General features: G+C 40.5%; 1 protein-coding gene across 12 annotated transcripts in view; it reads left to right on the plus strand.

The window, feature by feature from the left end:
* NRXN3 (neurexin 3) overlaps positions 1-22,054 on the plus strand; it is a 984,600-nt gene that overhangs the window by 870,089 nt on the left and 92,457 nt on the right. For 5 of the 12 annotated variants that reach the window (XM_072864177.1, XM_072864173.1, XM_072864174.1 and 2 more), the window contains one exon: positions 2,728-3,047. In XM_072864177.1, the coding sequence (XP_072720278.1) occupies positions 2,728-3,047 (320 nt within the window). Of the gene's footprint in view, positions 1-2,727; positions 3,048-17,940; positions 17,944-22,054 lie in introns of all 12 variants that reach the window. The other 7 variants (XM_072864169.1, XM_072864179.1, XM_072864181.1 and 4 more) reach the window with 2 other exon arrangements.

A 22,054-nucleotide genomic window follows, 5' to 3' on the forward strand; every position in this document is an offset into this window, starting at 1 on the left:
AGTTCTAGTACCAGTGCTGTCTCCAGCATTAACCATATGGTCCAGTGCATGAATCCTGGACTGGAAGACCACTTAACAAACAAGGACAACCCCAAAACACACAATCAAAGTTCCTTTTTTACTGCAGTGGGGCCACCTCCTCAGTGTACACTTTCTTTCAGTGTTAGAAGATGCAGATGAAGGCCCAGAAATGCAGACATGATCTTTTTATCAGCCTTTAATATACTAACTCCTCATTCTTGAACGTAAAGCAAGAGATATGACAGATGTGTCTAAAGCTGTGCTATGAGCTTGGGTTAGAATAGATGACATCCTGAGGAGAGTTGTAATCCTCCAGTAAAAGTGAGGGAACCCCTTTTCTATCCTGGCTTGGGGAGCTCTCCTAGCTGGAACAGCAAAAATTCTCCTTCCTCATCATCGCTCACCCCTTTTCCCTTTGGTAAAAGATGAAAAAAGATACAGTATTGATTCAAGGGGAGAAAGGAATGGAAACAGAAATGGAAATAAGCCTTGAATGGTCTGTACCTTCCCTCTATTTTCAGGGATAACATCTCAAGCTTAGTGAAATAACTCCCTGGTCTTTACTGATCTCACCTCTACCTTTTGGCACTCTCTCATGAGTGGGGTGGGAAGGAAGGAACAGTAGCAAGTGAAATGTCAGGTACCTAGGAGCAGGGACAATATGGAAAGAAATATAGTGGTAGAGGGAGAGAATGTGTGAGGAGAAGGGAAAATGGTGTAGTAAAGAACTGACAGCATATGCATTAAGAAATCCAAAGCACAACAGGACAGAGAAGAAAAGCAAACTCTGAGGACATGGTATATGACAAGAGTTTGGCCTTCTGCAGTGTACAGTGCTATTTCCTCTAGCTCAGACAGGAGCTGGGCTGAGAGGGCTGAATATTTTGACAGTTCTTGGATCCTATTTTCCTCATAGGCAAGAGGAAAGGCTCTGTTTTTACATACTGAGGATGTGTGGCTTCAGTGCATGTTTGTTGATGTTTTAATAGACATGCGTTGCCTCTGGTAAGTTTAAAACCTCCTGAGATGCAGAATATTGCATCAGGTGTTTCAACACTTTCCAGGGGAAGGATACCCTCCATTTTTATTTCTCATTTCTTCATCAATGCAGTTACTCCACCATGATCAAGTCCTAGTGTTTCATTTACAAATCTGTGGTGAGGAGCACAAGGGATGTGCAGCCCACCTCCACATGTCCGTATGTTACACCTCTCCGTACACTTTTGCTTAGTTAGCTAGGGCCCTCTTTGGGGACAGGAACTCCTTTCAGATACATTTCTTCTCTTGTCCCCATTCTCTTCCCCATGGTCCATCCTGTCACCATAAGATGATGCAACACCGCATCACCACTTGACTTCGAGACCCGTCACGACGACCACCAAAATTGGTGAGCTCCCCCTCGTATTTTGATCTACTCTAACCACTGGCTGTGAAGGAATGAGCAGTGGGTTATAGGCTGTGCTTTGCTACATGGTGGCATTTTGCACCTCTCATCAGGGTGGACTAGAGAGAGGAAGTGGTGAGTGAGAACTGGGGAGGGAGAATGGGATGGGGACGTGTGTTGCAAACTTCATAAAAATTGGAAAACACAGTAGATATTTGAATGATTATTGACTTGATGCTGCATTGATAACCTTTCTGAGCTCTGCCCGGTCTGGTTGTCTGTTAATTCAACAGATTCCAGGTGGCATGCCACTAATCTTCTGAACAGTGAAATTATAGGCACTGCCTTTGCACTGCATGAAGCAATTTATTTCTTAAGATAGTCAACCTAGTGCAGCCTGTGACATAAGCAGTATTTATAGAGCAGTCCAGGCTGAATGTGATTTAAGTGTCCTGCAAAACTAGGTGAATTGGCAATTGTTACTAGATTTATTTTTAATAAATATATTTTTCATTACATATGATATTAGACCACTCCTAGCACTCAGGGTGTGACCTTGAGTAAACCACTTAACCTGCCTACATTTGAATTTCACTGGCTGTAAGAGGGGAGTCACATGTAAGGCATTCTGGGCCTTAACCATCTGAAGCACTATGTTATCCTCTTGATTTCAAAACCTTTGCTCTTTCAGAGACATCACAAAAGTTTGCATTTGGTGTTTCTTGGTTTTAGATTTGTGAGCCTTCACAACACAAAATTTACAGGTGGAAGATCATGACTGATCGTGTCTTAAGATTCCTACACAATCCTTATATCACCATCAATTTTTTCTGATGTTTTACTGTCCTTAAGCTACCCCTTAAAACCTTTGCATTATTAAAAGTGGCTTTATGAGTTAAACCCATCCTTTGACCAGTCAAAATAGAAGGTTTATTTATGGGCTAAAGCTTGACAGGTACTGCAGTCTGAATTGATAGTAGAAAAATAGCCACGTATTGAAGCCTTATTTGTAGCTTAAAATGAGTCCAACTCTAAAAGAGCGGGTTCAAATTTCTGATGGAGTCAAAGCTCCTCCAGAGTTTTGATGTGTGAGTGGATGCTGAAGTATGAGGTTCAGTTTTAGCTGTTCTTGCTTTCAGGCTAATCTTCCTTATTAATGAGCGTTAGGCAGTACATTTCCATACTGTATTTCTATAGTCATCATAAACACTACCAAGAATGAATCTGCTTCTTTGTTGTCCATCATTTCTGGCCAGGACTCAATGTAAGATGCAAAGCGAAGGAAATGTCTGGCAATAATGTTATTCACCCCCCTTCACTAGGACGACAGTTAACGATCTTCAACACCCAGGCGCAAATAGCCATAGGAGGGAAGGACAGAGGGCGTCTCTTCCAAGGCCAGCTCTCCGGTCTCTATTACAATGGCTTGAAAGTGCTGAACATGGCAGCAGAGAACAACCCCAACATTAAAATCAATGGAAGTGTCCGACTCGTTGGGGAAGTCCCTTCCATCTTGGGAACAACACCTACAACCTCCGTGCCACCGGAAATGTCTACTACAGTCATGGAAACCACAACTACGATGGCCACCACTACAACCCGAAAAAATCGTTCGCCACCCAGCATCCAGGTGAGTCAATTAGTCTTCTGCATTTCCTTGGGTTCTTAATTAGTCTTTTGTTTCACTGCTCACTTGTAAGTTCAAGGGAGCCATGTTCTCTGAGTTATGCTCCATGTAACTATTTTAATAATGTCGTATAGGGTAAATCACCACAAAATGTTGTCCTCCTGTGTTGGTGAACAAACAGCTGGATGAATTATTATGGCACATGTACATGATAATGGGGACAGATTTCACTCCTGTTCTAGTGCAATCCCATTTGTCTAAGTACAATTGCCCCATTGTGAACGAGAACATGATTTTAACTATGTTTCTGCACTTCCATATGTGGGGAAATGTATTCCTAAGAGAGTTACAAAGCTTAATGGGGGGTGGGTGTATTGTTATTTATTATTATGACTGCATGTACTGCTGCAACAGTGAAGTTCATAATGGGGAGAAAAGCAATGGAGCATTACTTCCAGGTAGAGCCATTTTTCACTTTCCTTTTATAGCCTTCCTATAGAAAATTTTAAAGGAATGCTATCAAGATCAGTTTCTTGCAAAATGTAGATGTTCCAACATTGAGCAGTTCCAACGTCTTTGGTAAAAATCATTCCTACAAAAAAATCAATTTCAGATGTTCTGGCTTAATGGTGCCAATATAGTGTTTTTAGTCCTAAAAATGCAGTGGTTTTGGAACCACTTGTGTGGCAGCCAGAATATGGTACTGATTAGAAATAAAAATCTTTTGTTTTTATTTAATTTATTATCAATTTTTTATTTAATTGTCTCTCCTTGTCTGTGCAAAGAAAAGAATCATGTAAATAACCAATCTGAGGAGTGGATCAGATTTTGAAAATTATTTATTTCAGTGGCATACTATCATGTTATCAACTAGGATTAAACATTTGTTTTAAAATTTTTATTTACATCAGAACCTCATCCTATAGAAGTCAACATACTTTCATTGACACCAGCATACATGAGCTGAGACACTGGTGAGTGATTATTGATCAGAGTATGCCTTTATTAAACCTCCAGAGAAAGGTATATTGTACCTAGTTGGAGAAAAAAATTAAAGTATTCCATCTGTTTCCCTGAAACAATTTCTGCTGCTTGGGAGAGAAGACCTTAATGAAATCAAGGACTTTGAAATCTGTAATCATACAAGTTGCATGCTTGCTTTCTAACTGCTTCAGAAGGTTTAATCAATTATTGATTGTGTTTGTATATATGTGACCATTCTCTTTATTTTTTATCTAGTCCTGGTCACTTAGGATAAGAAAACACAAAAATCATCCTTTTAATTAAGTAGGAGGTCAGGCTGCACCTGGGGTATAGTGTCCAGTTCGGGGCTCCTCACCACAAAAGAGAGATGGAGCTACTGGAGAGGGTCCAGCAAAGGGCCTCTAAGATGATGAAGGGACTGGAGCATCTCTCCTGTGAGAAAGGGCTGAGAGAGCTGGGACTGTTCAGCCTGGAGAAGAGAAGTCTCAGGGGGGATCTTATCAATGTGTAGAAATACCTGAAGGGAGGGTGTAAAGATGACAGTGGTGCCCAGTGCCAGGACAAGAGGCAGTGCACAAACTGAAACACAGGAGGTTCCGTCTGAACATAGGAAACACTTTTTCACTGTGAGGGTGACTGAGCACTTGCACAGGTTGCCCGGGGAGGTTGTGGAATCTCCATCGTTGGAAATATTCAAAAGCCGTCTGGACACAGTCCTGGGCAACTGGCTCTGGGTGACCCTGCTTGAGCAGGGGGGATGGACCAAATGACCTCCAGAGGTTCCTTCCAACCACAATCATTCTGTGATTCTGTGAGGTACCTCAGGCTGCAGTGGAATTTACAACTATTAGAGTAATTAATTCCAAGCCAAGGTTTAACATTGCTCCCCTTGGTACTCTGTAAATCCAGTTAGGATTTACAATTAATACCAGCAGGACTGGTATTAATTGAGTTATTAGCATCAAACACCCAATAGGTGATTTATAAAGTCTCAGCTAAATGAGGAGAAATTACCCCAGGTTTGATCACTGTTTGTCATAAACTTTGAAAGAATTACAGTTCCTTCTTCTCAGTGGCTAGCTCTAATTTTAGAGAAAATCTTTGTACGATTACATCTCCAGAAGAATAAAGTCTGTGGTCCTGATCCTGCTCTTGCTAGTTTATTGGAGATTTTCTATAATTTATAAAGGCAGCAGAGCTGTGTTCAGCTATAGGAGTGTAACAGAGAGTAGCACTGGACCTTTGTGGGCTGGGTCAAGCTGGAAATGACCCTAGCTTACTTCAAGAGGAACTCTTCCAGAAATCTTCCTGCCTGACCTACATGGCAGTTCACTCAGCCTGCAGAGACCACTGTGTGCTGAAAGAGCATCAAGAAGATTTAATAAAGTGTCAAAGTGCTTCTAAAAACATGGTTAGAGCAGTGATTTCCTGGATACACATGCACCACAACAAATGGCCTCATCTCAGCTGATATTAAAGCAATAACTCTTTGACACTTCATGCTAGCCACTGAAAGAAAGATAAAGGTCAATATGTACCTCCATTACAACTTTCTGCATTTCAATATCAGGCCATTTTATTGCTGTCACAGCACAGATGGCTCGCCTTCCTTCCTTACTCTTGGTAGAATTTGATTCTGTCAGCTTAAGTTGCATTATTTGTGCAGTGAAAGTGAGAAGAAATTGTCTTTTTCTGTTTGGGCAGTATCTCCAGCTGTGGTTTTCAGATGCCTAATGGTTATTTTATCTCGCTTGTGTTTGACATCACCATTGTCAAGCCTGCTTACAATTTTAGATCTAAGTGGTGCAAAAATCTAATAGAACAAGTTTGTTCTTTGGGGAATGTAAAATATAGCTACCTAAGGCTACAAGCGGTACAAATACAGTTAGTTATTACCTTGCTCCAGCTTTCTTTTCTCTTTTCTGCTCAGAAATAAACAATTTTTCTTCACTTTCAAGGCCATTCACAGTTTAGCCTCTTCTGTCCCCATTCTGATCAGCACGATTCAAGCATTTTTTTGCTCACTTGTAGATTTGATCGTGAGAATCTTTCTGCTTCCTGGTACCATCCACAAGGCAACAGCAGGTTATTTTTCCAGTCCCATTGAAACCCTTCTTTCATCATGATGTGTGCCAAAAAGTTGTTACAGGTTAGGCTGATGATGGTCTAAGGCAGCTGTTTATGAAGCCAATCAATATTGCCATGTTTTGTTTTATTATCCATTTTTCTGTATTAATATGTGATATCTTGTTTTATGCTTAGATTGCAGACTCCTTGGTTCAAAATGTACTTTTTATTCTGCACATGTACACTACTTAGCACAGAAGGGTTCTGGGACCATTGTAGAAATACCAAGCACGATACAAGTAAAAGTAAAGCATCTAATGCAAAATAGCAACAATCAGGATAAAGAATTGTTATTCTTACTGTATTAGAAGTATCTGTGCTATTTATATTACTCGTTTTCATATGTAAGTAACTGAAACTTCTCCTTTTTGAAAGCTTGTGCAGAATATCAAGTCTGTAATCCCAAAGTGATATGAAATCCAGGGGAATTTCAGTAGGATTTAGATTTACACATCACTTGTTAAGGAAGTACAGAAGAGCATGATAACTGCAAATATTTCTTCTGCTTGTAATGTACACCAAGATACCTCCTGCAGTTAGGTAGTCTGAGTACTGCCAGAAGTATTTTAGAGCACAGTTAGCCTAAACCTCTGGGAGAATGAAATGCTTTAAAAATACACAGTATATGCACAGACCAATGATATGCTTTTCAATTTGTGAAGATCCCAAATGTGGCATATAGTCTTGGACAAACAACCAAGACAAAGGGAATTGAGAGAAAAATATTACTGGAAATCCCCGGTGGCAATGATATTAGCATTTAAAATGTCTGTAATTTCATTTTGTTTTAAAATTTATAATAACATTTCTGCAAGGCAGTGAAACTCAGATCAGTGGAGGACAAGCAGGATTTGAGTGAGAAACAGTTGAGATGTATGACTGTATGCTATACTGATAGGAATGTTTCTGTGATTCAAATATCCTTCAGAGATGCCTTGAAGGAAGATAACAAAAGCTGACCTTCTTCTGTTAACTGAAAATAAGGGAGAAAAGGGAATTTTGATTCGTGTTTGTTTCAGTGAATTGCAAACGGTGCTTGTGCTCTGCTGCCACTGAGTAGAAATGCTGATTTGACTTTCTCACACGTGGTTTTGTTCTGGATTTAAGTACAGTCTGTTCAGAAGTAACGTGTTGTACTAAATTCCTGCTGCCGGTCTCACGGCCCTGACACACCAGATTCTTCTGTGATAATAATATCCTCTCTGGGACTTCTGCTTTGCCACGTTACCCTACGAAGGCCTCAAAGACATGCCGTTCGCTTTTGCATGTGGTACAGTAGCATGCTGTGCAGGGTGCTATTAGATGAGAGGCGCTGTACTGTGCCACATCGTATTCTTGCAAGGCTGCCATGTTTCTCACAGGGTTACTTCATTAGCAGTTGTTAAAGGTCCTGGAATCCCACGTGTCCCTCTATCCTGAGTTAAAGCACAGCTTCGATTATTAGTGAAATAGTTCAGGGATTTCTGGGTTTGGGAGACTTCTGTGAAAACGTGTTAAAGTGACACTCATTCTCTTGGCTTCTGCTTCCATGTCAGCTGCTTATATGTTCAGAATTTATTTAGTGAGTCGCTGCTCAAAGCTTTTTAGGAGACTCTTCGTATGCTTTCATGTGGCACATTCTGCCCAGTTCACAGCTGGGTCATTCAGTTTTCAAATTATTTGTGTAAAGATATCTTTGAAGTTAATTACTAAGTAAAGCTACTCTAGAAAAGCATTCATGGTGATACACTAGTCTTCCATTTAAAACACGTTCAGTTCAGCAAATCCAAGATATTATTCCAGCTGGTGTGTGGGTCCTAAGGAGAACTGCTCCAGACAAGCGTCTGGAGGCCTTAGGGAAAACTGACCTAGGGCAGGCCCCTAATATATCTGCCCTATTACATGGATGGCTGGGGTCCCAAGACCAAAATCACAGACAGTTTCCTGTGAAAAAGGAGATCAGAACCCTTCTGGGAGGACAGATGGATTTCTGGTTATGCTCTCCATGAGGAACCAGAAACTGTGTGCTTTGTTACATACACAGTGCATGCCTCAACTTCGTGAGATGAGGATAATGACTCTTGCCAAACTGTTCAAACTGTAGCTTGGAGGTGATGAGAATAAATTACTTGTGGATGTTTTCAGCTATGATCTTAGAGCCATAGAATGACAGTGTATGATATATAACATGCAGAATGCTCTCTCTTAAAGAGTAGAAGAGGGGATCTGCCTGTTATCCATATGGAGTGTCCAGCCCATTGGCATGGCTCAGGATAAGGTTCTCAACCTTTTATTTTAACCATTAGGCTTTCCAGTCTTCTAACTGTGTTTTCTATTGAGGGTCCAATAATCTTGATTAATGTCTTTCCATAACGTACAGCTCCAGGCTAAATCCTTTCTTACAGTATATATCACAAAGGAAAATAGCACAGAAGATTTGTCAGTCTAATTAGACTTTCACTGTCAGCTAAGACAAATAAAATTGTCTCACCCTTGGTCTTGCCTAGGTACTTTCTTTTACACTCATAGATAATAATTTGGGGGGGGGAAGAAATTGGCCTTTAATTTAGTTTTTGCTTCTTATAAGTCACTAGTGACATTTTCGTCCCAAGACTGCAAAGCTCTAATGAAAAAAGAGCTTTTGATGAGTCTCTGCTTTAAAGTCTGACTTCATTGGCCCATTGGCACCACTGAGGATTATGCAGTCTGGCTCTTATCCCTCCTTTTCTGCTTCTTCCTCAACTGTATTTTCTTAAAGACACCAAAGCCCCCAACCTGCACCATCTTTCAGAGTGGAATCCTTTTTCCTGCACTACAGTCCTGTTCAGCTAGATGGTAAAGTTGCATTGCTGCAGTGAAATTCACAAAATGGCATTTACTTATTCACAGTCGCATCTCTTCTGTGATGATTAAATGGTAATATGATTTGGGCAGAGAAAGAAAGCAGAGTTTGGAAGCAAGAATCCAAATGTGGGATAGAAAATTTTCATGGAAACTACTGTTCATGTAAGTTACAGAGTAATTAATTCAATAATACCAAATGACCTCTAAAGACTTCACAAGTATATAGTATAGAAATAGATTTAGTGCACACTGAAATACAGAATCTTTGGCATGTAGTGTAGTAGCTACCTAGCCAGAAACAGGTATATGATATGATAATGTTCTGTAAGGGAAAGCGATAAAAATATTCTCCAAGTTTTAACTGAGTATTAGATGGGTGAGTGATGTGGTGTGTTTAAATTGTATTTAGTGATGTAGTGTTCAGGATACCCAGATTACCTATAAAGCTCATATAATCTAAAATAGAATCCTATATTTTCATTATTCCATTCACGTTCTGCAGAAGACAGGTGTGCTGTGCACTTCTGGAAGCGTCATAATGAACTAGGAGTTCAGTACCCATCCAAAAAGAGAATGTGATTTTACTGTAATATTATTTTTCCAGCCTACGCTCCCAAGTACTGACAAGTACTGATGATGGAAGTAAGCTCAGCCTTGTATTTCTGCTAAGCACAATTACAGTAATAAAGAACATTGTGTTTGTAAAACAGCTCATGCATATGCTGGTGTATGCTGTCATTTGTTGACATTATCACCAGTGATATTTGAACATTTAACTTAGTAACCATTGTCGGCTCCAAATGGAGGCTACTCTTTCATGACTCTAGGGGAGGGATTTGACAGAATGTGTGTGGCAAACTTGAGTGCCACAAGTTGACACATAGTGTGATTTCTCAAAATATAGCTTACAGTCATTCTTTGGATAACCTGTTTTTATATAGTAGCGTTGTCAAGTAGTCACTTCAGCCACTCCTCTGTGTGTTCTGCTGGGACCCATATTGTCTTTTTACTTCTTCAGTCTTATAGTTTACAGAAGGCCCGAGTTAGTTGATTCATTTCTACAAGGGTTGAGTTTACATTGCCTTTAATCTGCAGATCTGAACAGTCATTTGGGACTTGCAGCAAGCTGGTGTTTTTGACACATGTACCCAGTTCTCTTCTACTGTGAGTTTTGGAAATGAAGATTTGGCCCAGCATATGAAGGGGGGATGGTCTAGCACTTTTCTAGAATTTCAGCACATTTTTAGATTTTCTGGAATGAATTTTTTTATCTTGATCAAGAACTTATTGAAATACTTGCCTGATTTTAGGTGACCAAAAAAGCACACCCTTTTCTGTAATAAAAGGATAAGAAGCTGTAATAACAGCTGTAGTAAACTGATACCTACCTTCTTCAGAGAGGCAGGCAGGCATACATTTATTGGAAAGTACTCTTAATAACATCAGTATGTACCTTTTTCTTCAGGGCGCAGTATCCCTTTGTGTATTTAGACATGACATTTGCCCTGCCAAAAAGGATTCCTGAAAGTCATGTGGAAGATTATTTTCAAAATCTGATTAATACAGTACTCAGGAACTACAGCTACTGTAGTTGACCATACATTTGAATACAAGCCAAATGAAAGAATAGGACAAGTGTGTTGTTCTAGGATGGTTGTGGGGCAACAATATATGATGAAGAGATCCAATACTGCGAAAGCAACTGCTTAGAAATAAATGGAGTAAAGTCAATGGTTATAGCTCAAATATATTTGGAGGATTGGCTCACGTTTTGTTATAGCATATCTGCTCTGCTTGCTATTTATATACTTCAGGGAAATGCCTAGAAGCTGCAGACATTGCCAAAATACTTCCAGAGCATATAGTTCCATTGTATTTGTTTGGGTTTTTTACAAGACTGGCTGAGAGGTAGGAATGTACCTCTTACCTTTCCTAGCTCATATTTGAATGAATGTGCAGAAATTAGAAACACATCCATGCTGTTGTGACAGACCTCTTTCTGAAACCATCTAATTAATGCCTTGGGTTTTCTGTAGAATGATGGTGGTGTTAACTAGCAGAAACAGAAGGATTTCTGCTAGTTTCTTTTTCATCTGTGGGATGAGTTGTCACTGATTTGCAAGATATGTCTGTCACGGTACAGCTCTTAAAAGTAGCGATTAGTAAGACAGGCTATACAACCACCAATCCTTTCTCTTCTCCCTTAGATAGCATATGAGTAGGTGGGATGTTGTTCATTTTGAATGCAAAATTACTTCTATTATATTCTGAAAGATAAGAATTTGTTTCCACAAAATTTCAACAGAAAAATAAAGCCAAAGGGGTAAGGAATTGGATTTCATTTCTCTTGGTATTGCATGGGATGCAAATCTCCCCTTTTTCTTTCTTATAAGGTGTTTTTGGAGAAAATTTGGTCTGTTGGCTTTTCACCTTTATAATGACTCATAAAGGGACCATTTTCCCTAATGGTTGCTTTGAGAATTTTCCACTGGTGCTGTTGCCCATCTTGCTGTGTCTCAGATTGGGTGTGCTAAGGAAATTGATTTGTAGATAAGGACACTTCCAGGGAATACCAGTAGTTTATTAGGAGATGTGAACCAGAGAGTAGAAAACGTTGGGAATGCTCTAATGGCTAAATGTACGAAATGGGTAGAGAAAGGATGAATACTGAGGTGCAGACAAGGAACTGAGATCCAGAGGACGAGAAACATCTATCTCATAGAGATACGGGAAGGAAACAGCAAGATTTAAAGATGGAGAGTGGCACGGCTAGAGCTGGTAGGCTGGTGGTTCTAGCAACTCTATTTTGGATAGACAAAGGTTTGGAAAAGAGAGAAAGTCGTACCCATGTGGCTTAGTAACCCCTCTTCTACTTTTTAATCTCTGCTTTGTTCCACACTCCATCTTCCCCAGGGATAAAGGGAACTCTTTTTTTTTTTGCCAAGCTGGCAGGTACTCAGTTCAGTAGAACTGCTGGCAGTGAGATCTGAGGACCCATGGCTTCTTCCACAACAGTTCAAAGTCAGGCAGAGCTGGACTCTCACACACTTGTACTAAGATCATCTAAAAAGCACCTCTTCCTCTCACTTGCAACAGCTCTTTTCCAGTAACTGTTTCAGAGCAGGAAAACTCATTCTTAGTGTAAAAAGAGTCAGGTCAGGTAAGGATTAAAAACTACTATATGTTGTGTTCTTCTAACATCCAAGCAGTAGCCTCAGTGCCCAAGCCATACACAGAGATTTGCACAAATAGCTTGGATTTAACTTGGTCATAATGTCCTTTTTTTTCCTGAAAGATGACCTCCAGTGAAAGTATAAGGACATGAGTGATTTTAATCTGTGGTAACAATGGAGAACCAGTCCTGACTGACTCCAGCAGCATAAATAGACAAAATGAGAGATTATCCTGCTGCCTCCCTCCCTGCTGCCTGAGCACACACATACACACTCAGTACCACACAGCAAAATTCAAATTGGTCTTTATCTTTTATCTGTTGCCCCAGTGATTAATGCTGCTCTTGCTGGGAGACTAATCGAACGAGGGGAAATATGGAGAAAGAAATATGTATTTCTTAGACTATCGTTATCAGTGGTGTTATTATTCCTTTAATATATTTTCCTCCTGTTAGAAGAACTTAATGTACTGACACAGCAGGAAGCGAGAGGTGAGAGCAGATTTGATGGCAAGATGAATGGAGCAGGCCACAGCAAGTGGAACACAGGCATTTTGCAGAAGGAGGTGAGCTGCCAAGCTGCTTTGGGGTTGTGGCATTTTAGCTAGAAAACCAAGAGGCTGTAGCAGGCTGAATACAGGTCCTGAACCAGGAGCTACTGTTTTCTAAGCCCTACTTGAGTCACTCAGCAGCTGTCAACAAATCTCCTCTCTAAATGGTCCTTTACTTTCCCTGTGTAGTAAAATAAGGATACACTGGTTCTTGGTCTGTCTCACAGCCAAGTTTACAGGCACTGCTCTGGTAGTATGGGTAATACTTTGTAAATTCCCTCAGGTATTGTATTCCCTTTCCCTCCTGCCTGGTCCTTGGCCTAGGTCTTTCATAGTGGTACTATGACCCTGTAGTTCCAGTTTGATCCTACAGATGTGTACAGCATAGAGAAGAAAATTTACTCTGTGCTGTGGTAAAAGCAGAAATGGATGCTTTGAATAGGTATGACTTAGATTTAAGTAGGAGGCCTGTTTTAGGAGTGAGTAGGAATGGATTCCAATTGTCTTGTTTCCTTGGGATCATAAGAAAAAAGACTTAAAGATATGGTAATTAAGAGGTCACACTTTATTTTGTTTTCCCTTTGAGAAGAGGAATACAGAAAGGAGTACCTGTAATAAAGGAATAGACTTGTTTGGGATTAAGGGTCATGTTGCCTCTCTCCTTATTTCAGCACCCTGGCTGTTTTAACAAGTGTGACTACTCATTTTCCTACATATACTCTTGGGGACATATACATGTGGGGAGATGGTGATGGACATCAAAAAAGAAATGAGATAGAAATAGAAAGAGGAGCAACAAAACCTATGGTATAGAAGCATTTTTTGGTAGGATCAGTATTGCCTGGGCTCTCTGTTTTATTACTCTTTGTTGTGGGTGTATTGGCATAATGTTCTCTTCCTTCAGGGAGCAGGCTCAAGACTTGCAAATATGTTTAGGGTCCAAATCTTAAGCATAATTATCTTAGCTCCCAACTGATTACATTTAGGCAGCAGCTAATCCTGTTGTTCTCTGCTAGAGCAATGCTGTGTGTTTGTATTAACACTTATATTAGCATGTGGGTCTCCAGTGCCCAGGTTTGTTTCATTGTTATAGACATAACCTCATTAGAGATATTCATAGAAAAGCAAGCTAAAACTGATTCTGTACACCTAATACATGCAACTCCTCCACTCATGTTAGTCCCATATATGTCTCCCAGTTTATATATACTACTTAAGTATATATAAACTGCCTAATGCATTGATGTTTACTCTGTCACACTTTAGACTTGCGTAATCAACTGAAGTTGTTCTTAAGCTTGTGAGCAATGGTTGTTCAGGTGACTGCTGCTGTCACCTGCTTCTCTCGTCCTGAGATTTAGCAATTTGTGAGAATGAAATTTAGAAATGTAGATATGCTAGGCAGGTCAGAATATACAGCCTGCTCCTCAGGAGTCCCTGAAGGCATTCAGCTTTAACAGTGCCAGAGGAGGATCTATGCAGCAGAGCTTATGGGCTTCCTCCAGAGCCAGGAGGGCAGCTGGCCCCACTCTGTAACAGAGCTGTGTGCAGGTGCTGGGGATCAGCCATCAGGTAGGATTTCCAGCTGCTAGACATAAATAAGAGTGCCAGGGTGGAAAGGATAGATAGATGGGAGGAAGGAGGGTTGTGTATATGCCTCAGAAAGAACTACTGCAGTGGGAGCCTCTTCTGTAGAGGACTTCTTCCACCCCTGCATCTGACTAATTGTGAGGTATTGTTGCTTGCCCAAAGATGAATAATTCTTTAGTGCTCAGATGGCTGATTACACGTTGTCCTTCTGTTTATGGACTTAAGCACAGCTGACAAATTTCTGCTTGCTTGGCTGTAGCATTTGTTGCCCTGGCAAGAAGCAAGAACCACTTACAATCTGCTGTGAAAAGGCTTGGTGTCTCTCTGGCTGCCTCTCAGCTAATGTCTGATGCTTGCAAGTTGTTTTGTCCTTTCTTAACTGAAGCCATGGGAATGATGTTAACTTCTGCTCCCTGTGATTCCTGGAGGGACAGGAGGGAGGAAGTTGGCAAGAACTGGAAAGGAGGGCAAGAGCCTGGCTGTGGATTGCTAAGGACCAGGATCTGCAATGTTCACTTTGGCCTTAGGAAATGCTGTAGCAATTGGAATGAGTTGCAGCCCTGCAGTCTGTACCTTGCTCTTTTATGATGGTTTGTTGTACAGTTCCAGCTAGGTTCCTGGATCAGATTCTGAGTCTGAATTGCTCTCTCACTTCCACAAGGCCAGATTTTCTTCGGTGGGGCTTGGAAAGCTCTTCTGCTGCAACTCTTGGCAGGGGTTTATGCTCTCCTGCTTACTATTGTAGTGGTGGACACTAGGCATCAAAGGCAGCCAATTAGAAAGTTAAATGGCATCAGGGCTTCTGCTGGGAGGGGAGAAATAGGATGAAAGGAGGGCAATGTCATCATCTTCCCTGAGAGAGCTGAAGATTGAACAGGGCAGAGGATGTAAATAACAGTTTACAACACCAGGGATTGTTCTAGAGGTAGAGAGGGGTAATGGCACAGGCTGGCTGTCCCTCTGCTTCTGTCAGGTGTGGTCACTTTGAATTTACTGACTGTTTTTCTTCTATTCAAACCTGATTTAATGACAGCAGTAGCTGAAGGTCAGGAGGATTTGGGGATTTTATTTTTTTTATTTTTTTCAGTTGTTAGCTGTTCTTCCCTTGCTTTTTTGTCCTTCTAAAGCTGAGAGGCAACTTCTGTGGTGGCAATGAAAGGTGACAGTGGTTGGGCAGTGTCGTACCCCGTTTCTTCCAATAGGATGTTACAGCAAAGACAAGAGGAGTGATTACTGTTATCCATCGGTACAGCTAAGCTCCATCTGGCAAATTGCATTTGCAGTACCTGTCACGTGTATTGCCTTGGCATCTAAGAGCTTTTCAGCTCAGGAGCCCATCCACCTGCAATGCTCCAGAAATTCAGACTAAGGATGTGGGGAGAAATAGTGAATTATTAACTCAAACCACCTATGTACTTTTCCTAGAAATCAGAAATCCACTTGTTAATTACATCTCTTTGAGCGAGAAATCCTCTCCTTCTATCAGTATATTTTATTCATATGACTGATACCTTTTATTGTAGAACTATATGGAGGTTTAGATTAGGGCTGAATCATAACTTCATCATGTTGCAAGTCAGGGCATTATTCGGCAGTCTTGTGCAAATTAATCCATAGAAAGCAAAGACTTTTAAAAAAAAAAATCAGTCCAGACCCCTGTCATTTCTCTTCCCTTTTGCTGTCCAGAAAGACCTTTTAAAAGAAAAAAAATAGTACTTTCTGGAAAAGAGGAGGGCTAGTTTTCATTTTTCAAAAGTAAAACTGAATTAATAACTTAGGTTTTTACTTTTTTTTAATCATTCATAGATTAATTTTTCAATTTTACTTGCATGAAAGTGTGCGGTCTGGAAAATAAAATTTTCTGACTTTTTGGGATGTGCAAGTAAAAATGATGGCAAAAACCATAATATGAATTTTGGTTTCAAAATTGTTAAAGATATCAGTGACCATGAATGGCCATACTCACTGTTCCTAGAAGCAAATTTTCTTTATTGAAAACATTCATGTAAGAAAATCTGGTGGCCCATTCTAAAAACTATAGAATGATAGAAGGGAACCTATGTTTGTGAAAATGGCTGTTCCTTCTGAAAACACCAAGCAATGCTATAACAGAAAATTCCTGCCACTGAAGAAGAGCATGCTCATAAGCACTTGTTACTAGAAGTTGTACATATATCCTGGAAGAGATACAGAGAAGTTAAATGTGAACTGTCCTATAACTCTGGTATAGTGTCTGTAGTGGGACTGTGTTTTTTCTGATCACTGCTTGTAGTGACTGTTCATTTAACCAGATCATGTTGTTCCAGGTGCCATTTCTGCTCTATTTCAATGCCTCTGGCATGAATTTGATTTGCACAGAGCAGTGAAATTTGGGCTGTAACTCACATGGCAGCATCAGGAACCCAATTTTAAACTGATTGACCTTCTTTGGCATCAGACTGTATGCAGGAGTTCAGCCATTCCTAGTTCTAGACACAGAATTTGCTTTCCTACTTGTGTGTAGTTTGGGAAAACTCATAATTCATTTGATGCCTTTAACATAGTGCCACGTAGAGGGAATTGTCTAATGCAATCCCTTCAGCCAAATCTTGCTGGGTAGAGCTGTGATTCTTTGTTTTGTAGCAAGGGAAATGGGTGGATTTTGGATCCCCTTGAGCGAAGGTTTCAGTCTCTGGGATAGACCACGTGGCACCTGCTGGGGCACTGTGTATGCATGCTAACAGTAATGAAAACGGGCGTTAACAAAATTTCTTTCTGAAGCACCTTACAAACTGTATCTAAGGATTGTTTTTTTCATCACAGCTACACAGCTAATTGTAGATTAGCACCTAATTATTGTTTAATAACGCATAGCTAAACCAGCAGTAGTTTGGGATGGCAACTGAAAATGGGTTCAACATGGCTGTGAAGCAAGAAGCAAAACCATACAGAAGCAGTATATAATTAACCAAGTTGTCATTGCATAAGGACATCCCTAAATCAGATATTTAAAAAAAAAGGTTGTCGGATAGTCAAATTATCTCAATAAGACTATTACCTCAACAATAGCCCCTTCTGACATGCAAAATTATGTGCACTGATTAAAGAGAATCCTCCCCATCCTTTCATGAATCCTTGAGAATCCTTTCATGGCTGTACTCTGTGTATCTTGTTAATGTGTGCAAGCTGTTCTTGTCCGCAGAGACAGTAGGTGGTTTGGGATTTTTTCTTATTTTTTTTCTGCCAAGGAAAGGCAGGTAGGCCTGGACAACAGTGAAGCAATGTCCAAACTAGGTCTAAATTAACTCAGTTTAGGCAGTGGAAAACATTCTCCATATTAACTTGTCACATTGCTTATTGAGAAGCAGGGAATATTATCTCGGACTAATTGTTTCACACACAACACCATATTAACATGGTTGTTATGAGGTTATACTGCTGCTGTCTTCAGAGGTAGCTGGGGTTCAAATCAGCAAAAGTGAACAGATGAAGCAAGTGGCCAACTTCAGTGGCAGAATCAAGAGACAGCAAAGCTTCGATGTTCAGGACTCAAAGACTTTCCTTACTGAATTTTGCCATTTAGTAGGTCATCATTCACATGTCTCAGATCACCCCTTTAAGCTGTCTCCTGGCAGAGCTGGCAGATCAGGACATACAGTTCTTGAGCTGCTTTGGGTCACAGCCTGTGCGGCAGTGCCAACCCCCTTAGATGAGCAGGTTACACTGCATGCTGGTTCCTGAAATGGAGCTGGGGAGGAACGGACACACGGTTTTCTTCATTGCCCTTGCTGCAGGGGCAATAACTTCTGGCTGGTTGGTGAGGAGGACAGCTGAGGATGCTAACATCTTCAACCACTTCTGCAAGCATAAAAAATTATGTCAGTCAGAGCTTTTTATTATAAATGAGGCTATTTCTTAATATGGCAAGGCTTTTCAATGTCCTTGCAATGCTTTATTGAAGTTTCTCTATGTGGCATTACATTCTATAGTGCCAAATGGAGATACATATCCAAAGCTTTCAGTGGGATACAGTACTTGCTTCAGCAGAATATCCTTTTTCCCTAGGTGTATTCACCTAGTAACTTATTTCTGGGACTGCTATTCCTTCTGTGACAGTTCTGCCACTTTGAAGTCCTTCTTGAACCAGTGAAAGATTTTCATTAGTTGTCAAGGGTTTTCATGAAAACGATCTTTGGCTTTGACCTCTTACACTGAGATCTCACACCCCATGTTGGAATCCCATGAGAATGTTGTATAAGGCTAAAATCTTATAGCTTCTGAGGAATTTCTCTTTAAAAGAGAAAAGTCAAGTGAGCCTAATTATTTCCCTGCGCAGGAGTGCAATGTTTCTTATTAAAATACACCTTGAGTGGCACACCTGCATGGTCCTCTCACTAAGGCTGAGATGCTTGCTGTGCTGTTCAAGGTTTCCGTAAAAAAGATGAGCTCACGTGCTTTCCAGGCTTTACTGTGTTGTCTTTATCTGCAGACCTGGAAAACAAATCAAAGAAAAACTATTCATGTCAAACTCTGGATTTTTTTCTTCTAAATTAAAAAAGGCTTTCTGAGATGCGGAGCACTTCTGAATGACCTCCGCTGTGCTTTCTGAAGGTGCTCTGCTGTGGAGTGTTTATGTGCTGTCAGTGGCAGCTGTCTCCCCCAAAAGAATTCACAGTAATGTTGTTAGACTGCCAGGGCTCTGACTTAACCTTTTCTGTCTTGGCTTGCATCTTTTGCTTTTGTTTTTTCTCCCCTCTCTTGCCATTACATCACATCACGCCACACTGTCTTTCCTCCTTCCTTGTGCAGGTCTCTTAACTTTCCCCAACTCCCCACTGCTTCTTCAGTGCTTCCACCTTTTGTTTATTGTAATGTCAGCTGAATACAAACCTTGTCCACTGATATAAACTCACTCAAACGGAATTGCTTTCCTGAGTCCCACAAATGCTAGGAGCCCTGTAACGTCCCTGTCCCCTTTGAACAGGATGCGCTTTTCCCATTTCCAGCAGATTCGCAAAGTGCAAAGAGGATGAAGCTCTTCCCTGGGAGAATGGGAGGCACCTGCCTCGCAGGGCTTAGTATTAATTTGATTGACAGGCTTAGCAGACAGTAGCTGAGACCATGAAATGGGCAGGAGGTTTCAGAGGGTACTGTTACCTGCCCAGTGCATCTGCTCATGGATTTTGCATGTGTGTGCTATATTTCTCTTGGATTCTGTCCCTGGACGTTGATTCCCACAGCGTGAGGATTCACTGCCTTACAATATTATCCTGGCTAAGGTTCCTGCAAGCACTGTTTATGAAAACACCTAATCCTTCCAGGATGTTTATTACTCAATTAGCCGTGGTAATACAGCAGTACATTTCACAAAATATAAAATATTGACATTTATTTGTTTAAAATCAGTTGCTTTTCTATTTGCCTAGCCTTAGTTTTGTGTTACAGAACAACACAAATGGGACCCTCCGGTCAACCATACCTGTTATTCAATGTTTTCTGTAACCTACTCTTTCTCTCATTTTCTAAACTAACCCATCCTCATCCGTGAGAACTGGCAGCCTAAAATCCAGTGTATACTGGAGAAGCAGGTTAAGTCAGCCTTCATTAAACTCCATGCCTCTGTCTAGAATGCTCTCACTCACCTGTAACAGCTAACTTCAAAGCTGAGTCACATGTAACTTCACTTCACTGTAGTCACAGCAGTGACTATGGAGAGCTGAAAACTTAAGCTAGGTATAAATTAAAATAACCTGTCTCTCTTCTTTCAAACTGAAATTTAAAAAAACTGATGTGAATTAGAAATAACTGTGTACAAGAGAAGTAATGAGAATGAATGAATCTAGTTGTTACTTTGTACTAGCCTTCTTTCTTTTCTTTTTATGCTTTCTCGTTTGAGGGGCAATGACAAGCTCAAGATCCAGCTTGTATCTATCTTCTACCACCTCATCATGATCTAAGAATTACATTGTATGGGCTACCCAGTGCAGCCCAAGGGCTGTTTCTTTTCTGTCAGTAAAGTAGGGCTTCATTTCGCTCTTGAAATAAAGTCAGTCCATCAGGGATTCTTTGATTGCTGCAGAAATGGTTAGCTATGATAATCTGGGATTATGAGAATTGTGATTGTTCCCTTCACTGCCTGCCACTTGCTAGTGAGGACTTCCTCTACTGAGGAAAGTGGCTCTTTAGGCAGGCAGGCTGTGGTCTGACACTTGCAGCTTGGGTGGGAAACCCCCAAATTTGTTCTGGATTGCTGATACTCAGAGGGCTTTTTTGCAACAGCTTTATTTGGATTGTTTATTTCCAGAGCAAAAACAGTATTCTGCTCCCCAGAATTGCTTGAGATTACTCTTACTATCAGACAAAGTAAGAAGGAAAACAAGAGGCATGGGTTTAAACTTTCTTAACATTAGCTTAGAAATGGAGTCATAAAAAGAGAAGTATAACAGTAAAATGTAATTTTGAGTTGTATTTAAGAATAAGGATGTTTCTAAACTCATTCGCAATTTTAGCTGGGTCAGGGAAGTTGGCAACTATCTGCCTCCGAAGCCGTCTAGCACTTAAGCCATCCTTTCTCTGAATATTTCTTTTGTCCTTCATGCATGCTGGAATGTCTTTCCTACCTGCCTGTACTTTCAAGGCAGCTTGGGCTGCCATTCAAAGGGAGCAAGTGCTGCAGGCCTTCCCCTTCCTGGGGGCTTTTCTGGGATAACAATCCTATTGCATTCTTTACCTGATTCACACCTTCCAGCTAGACAAAATATTTTCCAGACTGTGCAAGGTTTTGGTAACTCATAATGAGAAGCATTCACTATAATATATGCTCTTCAAAATGCATAGTTTTACTTCACTTTGAGTTCCTTCTCAAGCTTACATGAAGCTTACATACTAGAAGTACAGCAAGCTTAGTGCTTCCTCTTTTATTCCTTCCTGTGCTGTTTGTCAGCTTTGGGCAACATGCTATCATATGTGTCACTGCTGACATGGCTTTACATTATGGATAGATGTCTAGAGACATGCAAAGTGGGACTGTCATCGTGCTGAATTCCAGCAACAGAAAAGTTAGCTGGATAGCCATAGCTAGTACTTAAAATGCTCTTTATAGCTGATGGAAAGAGATAGATGTCTCTAGAGGGAGATCATCCCATCCTAAAATAGATGCCTAACTTAGGAGGAATTAACTGCCCCTTAGAGATTCCTATGACTGTAAAAGGAACCTGGAAAACTAACCTAAGAGTGGACATTTGATGTCTGGATGAGTACATTTCAGTGTTATGATCCTGTGTCTATATAAATAAAAATATTTTCTATTTTCTTCTTTTACTTTTTCTTTGCATTACCTTCCCTCTTGCTTTTCTTATTTCCTCTTTGGCAAGAGCTAGGATGGGAGGGTATTAGCAGTAGAAATAAAGAAAAGAAGTTTCACTGTTCATAGTAAAGCATCCTTTCAAACTAGCTGGATTACACAGCCTCCTCATAACTAATTTTGTCTTCTTGAGTGAGAGAAGCTTAGGGATTCACTCGCAGGGGGTACCACATGTGATCTCCATCAAAACTTCACAGTCTGAAGCTGCTGTAAACAGACTCTCACAGCAATTGGTAAACAGAACAGAAACATGTTTACTGTAACACCTTGTTTGAAAGTTGGCATTCAGAAAACTGAAGTTAAACAGTTAAGTAACAAAAGTACTATTGTATAGGTCTTTGAAGAGGTTGCTCTTAGCACTTCTTTTCTTCAGGACAATGATACCTGAAATCTCCTGACTGGAGATTAGCTAATGTGACGCCCATCTTCAAGA

This window comes from Ciconia boyciana, chromosome 6 (genome assembly GCF_034638445.1).
Source record: "Ciconia boyciana chromosome 6, ASM3463844v1, whole genome shotgun sequence".
NCBI classification, from domain to species: domain Eukaryota; kingdom Metazoa; phylum Chordata; class Aves; order Ciconiiformes; family Ciconiidae; genus Ciconia; species Ciconia boyciana.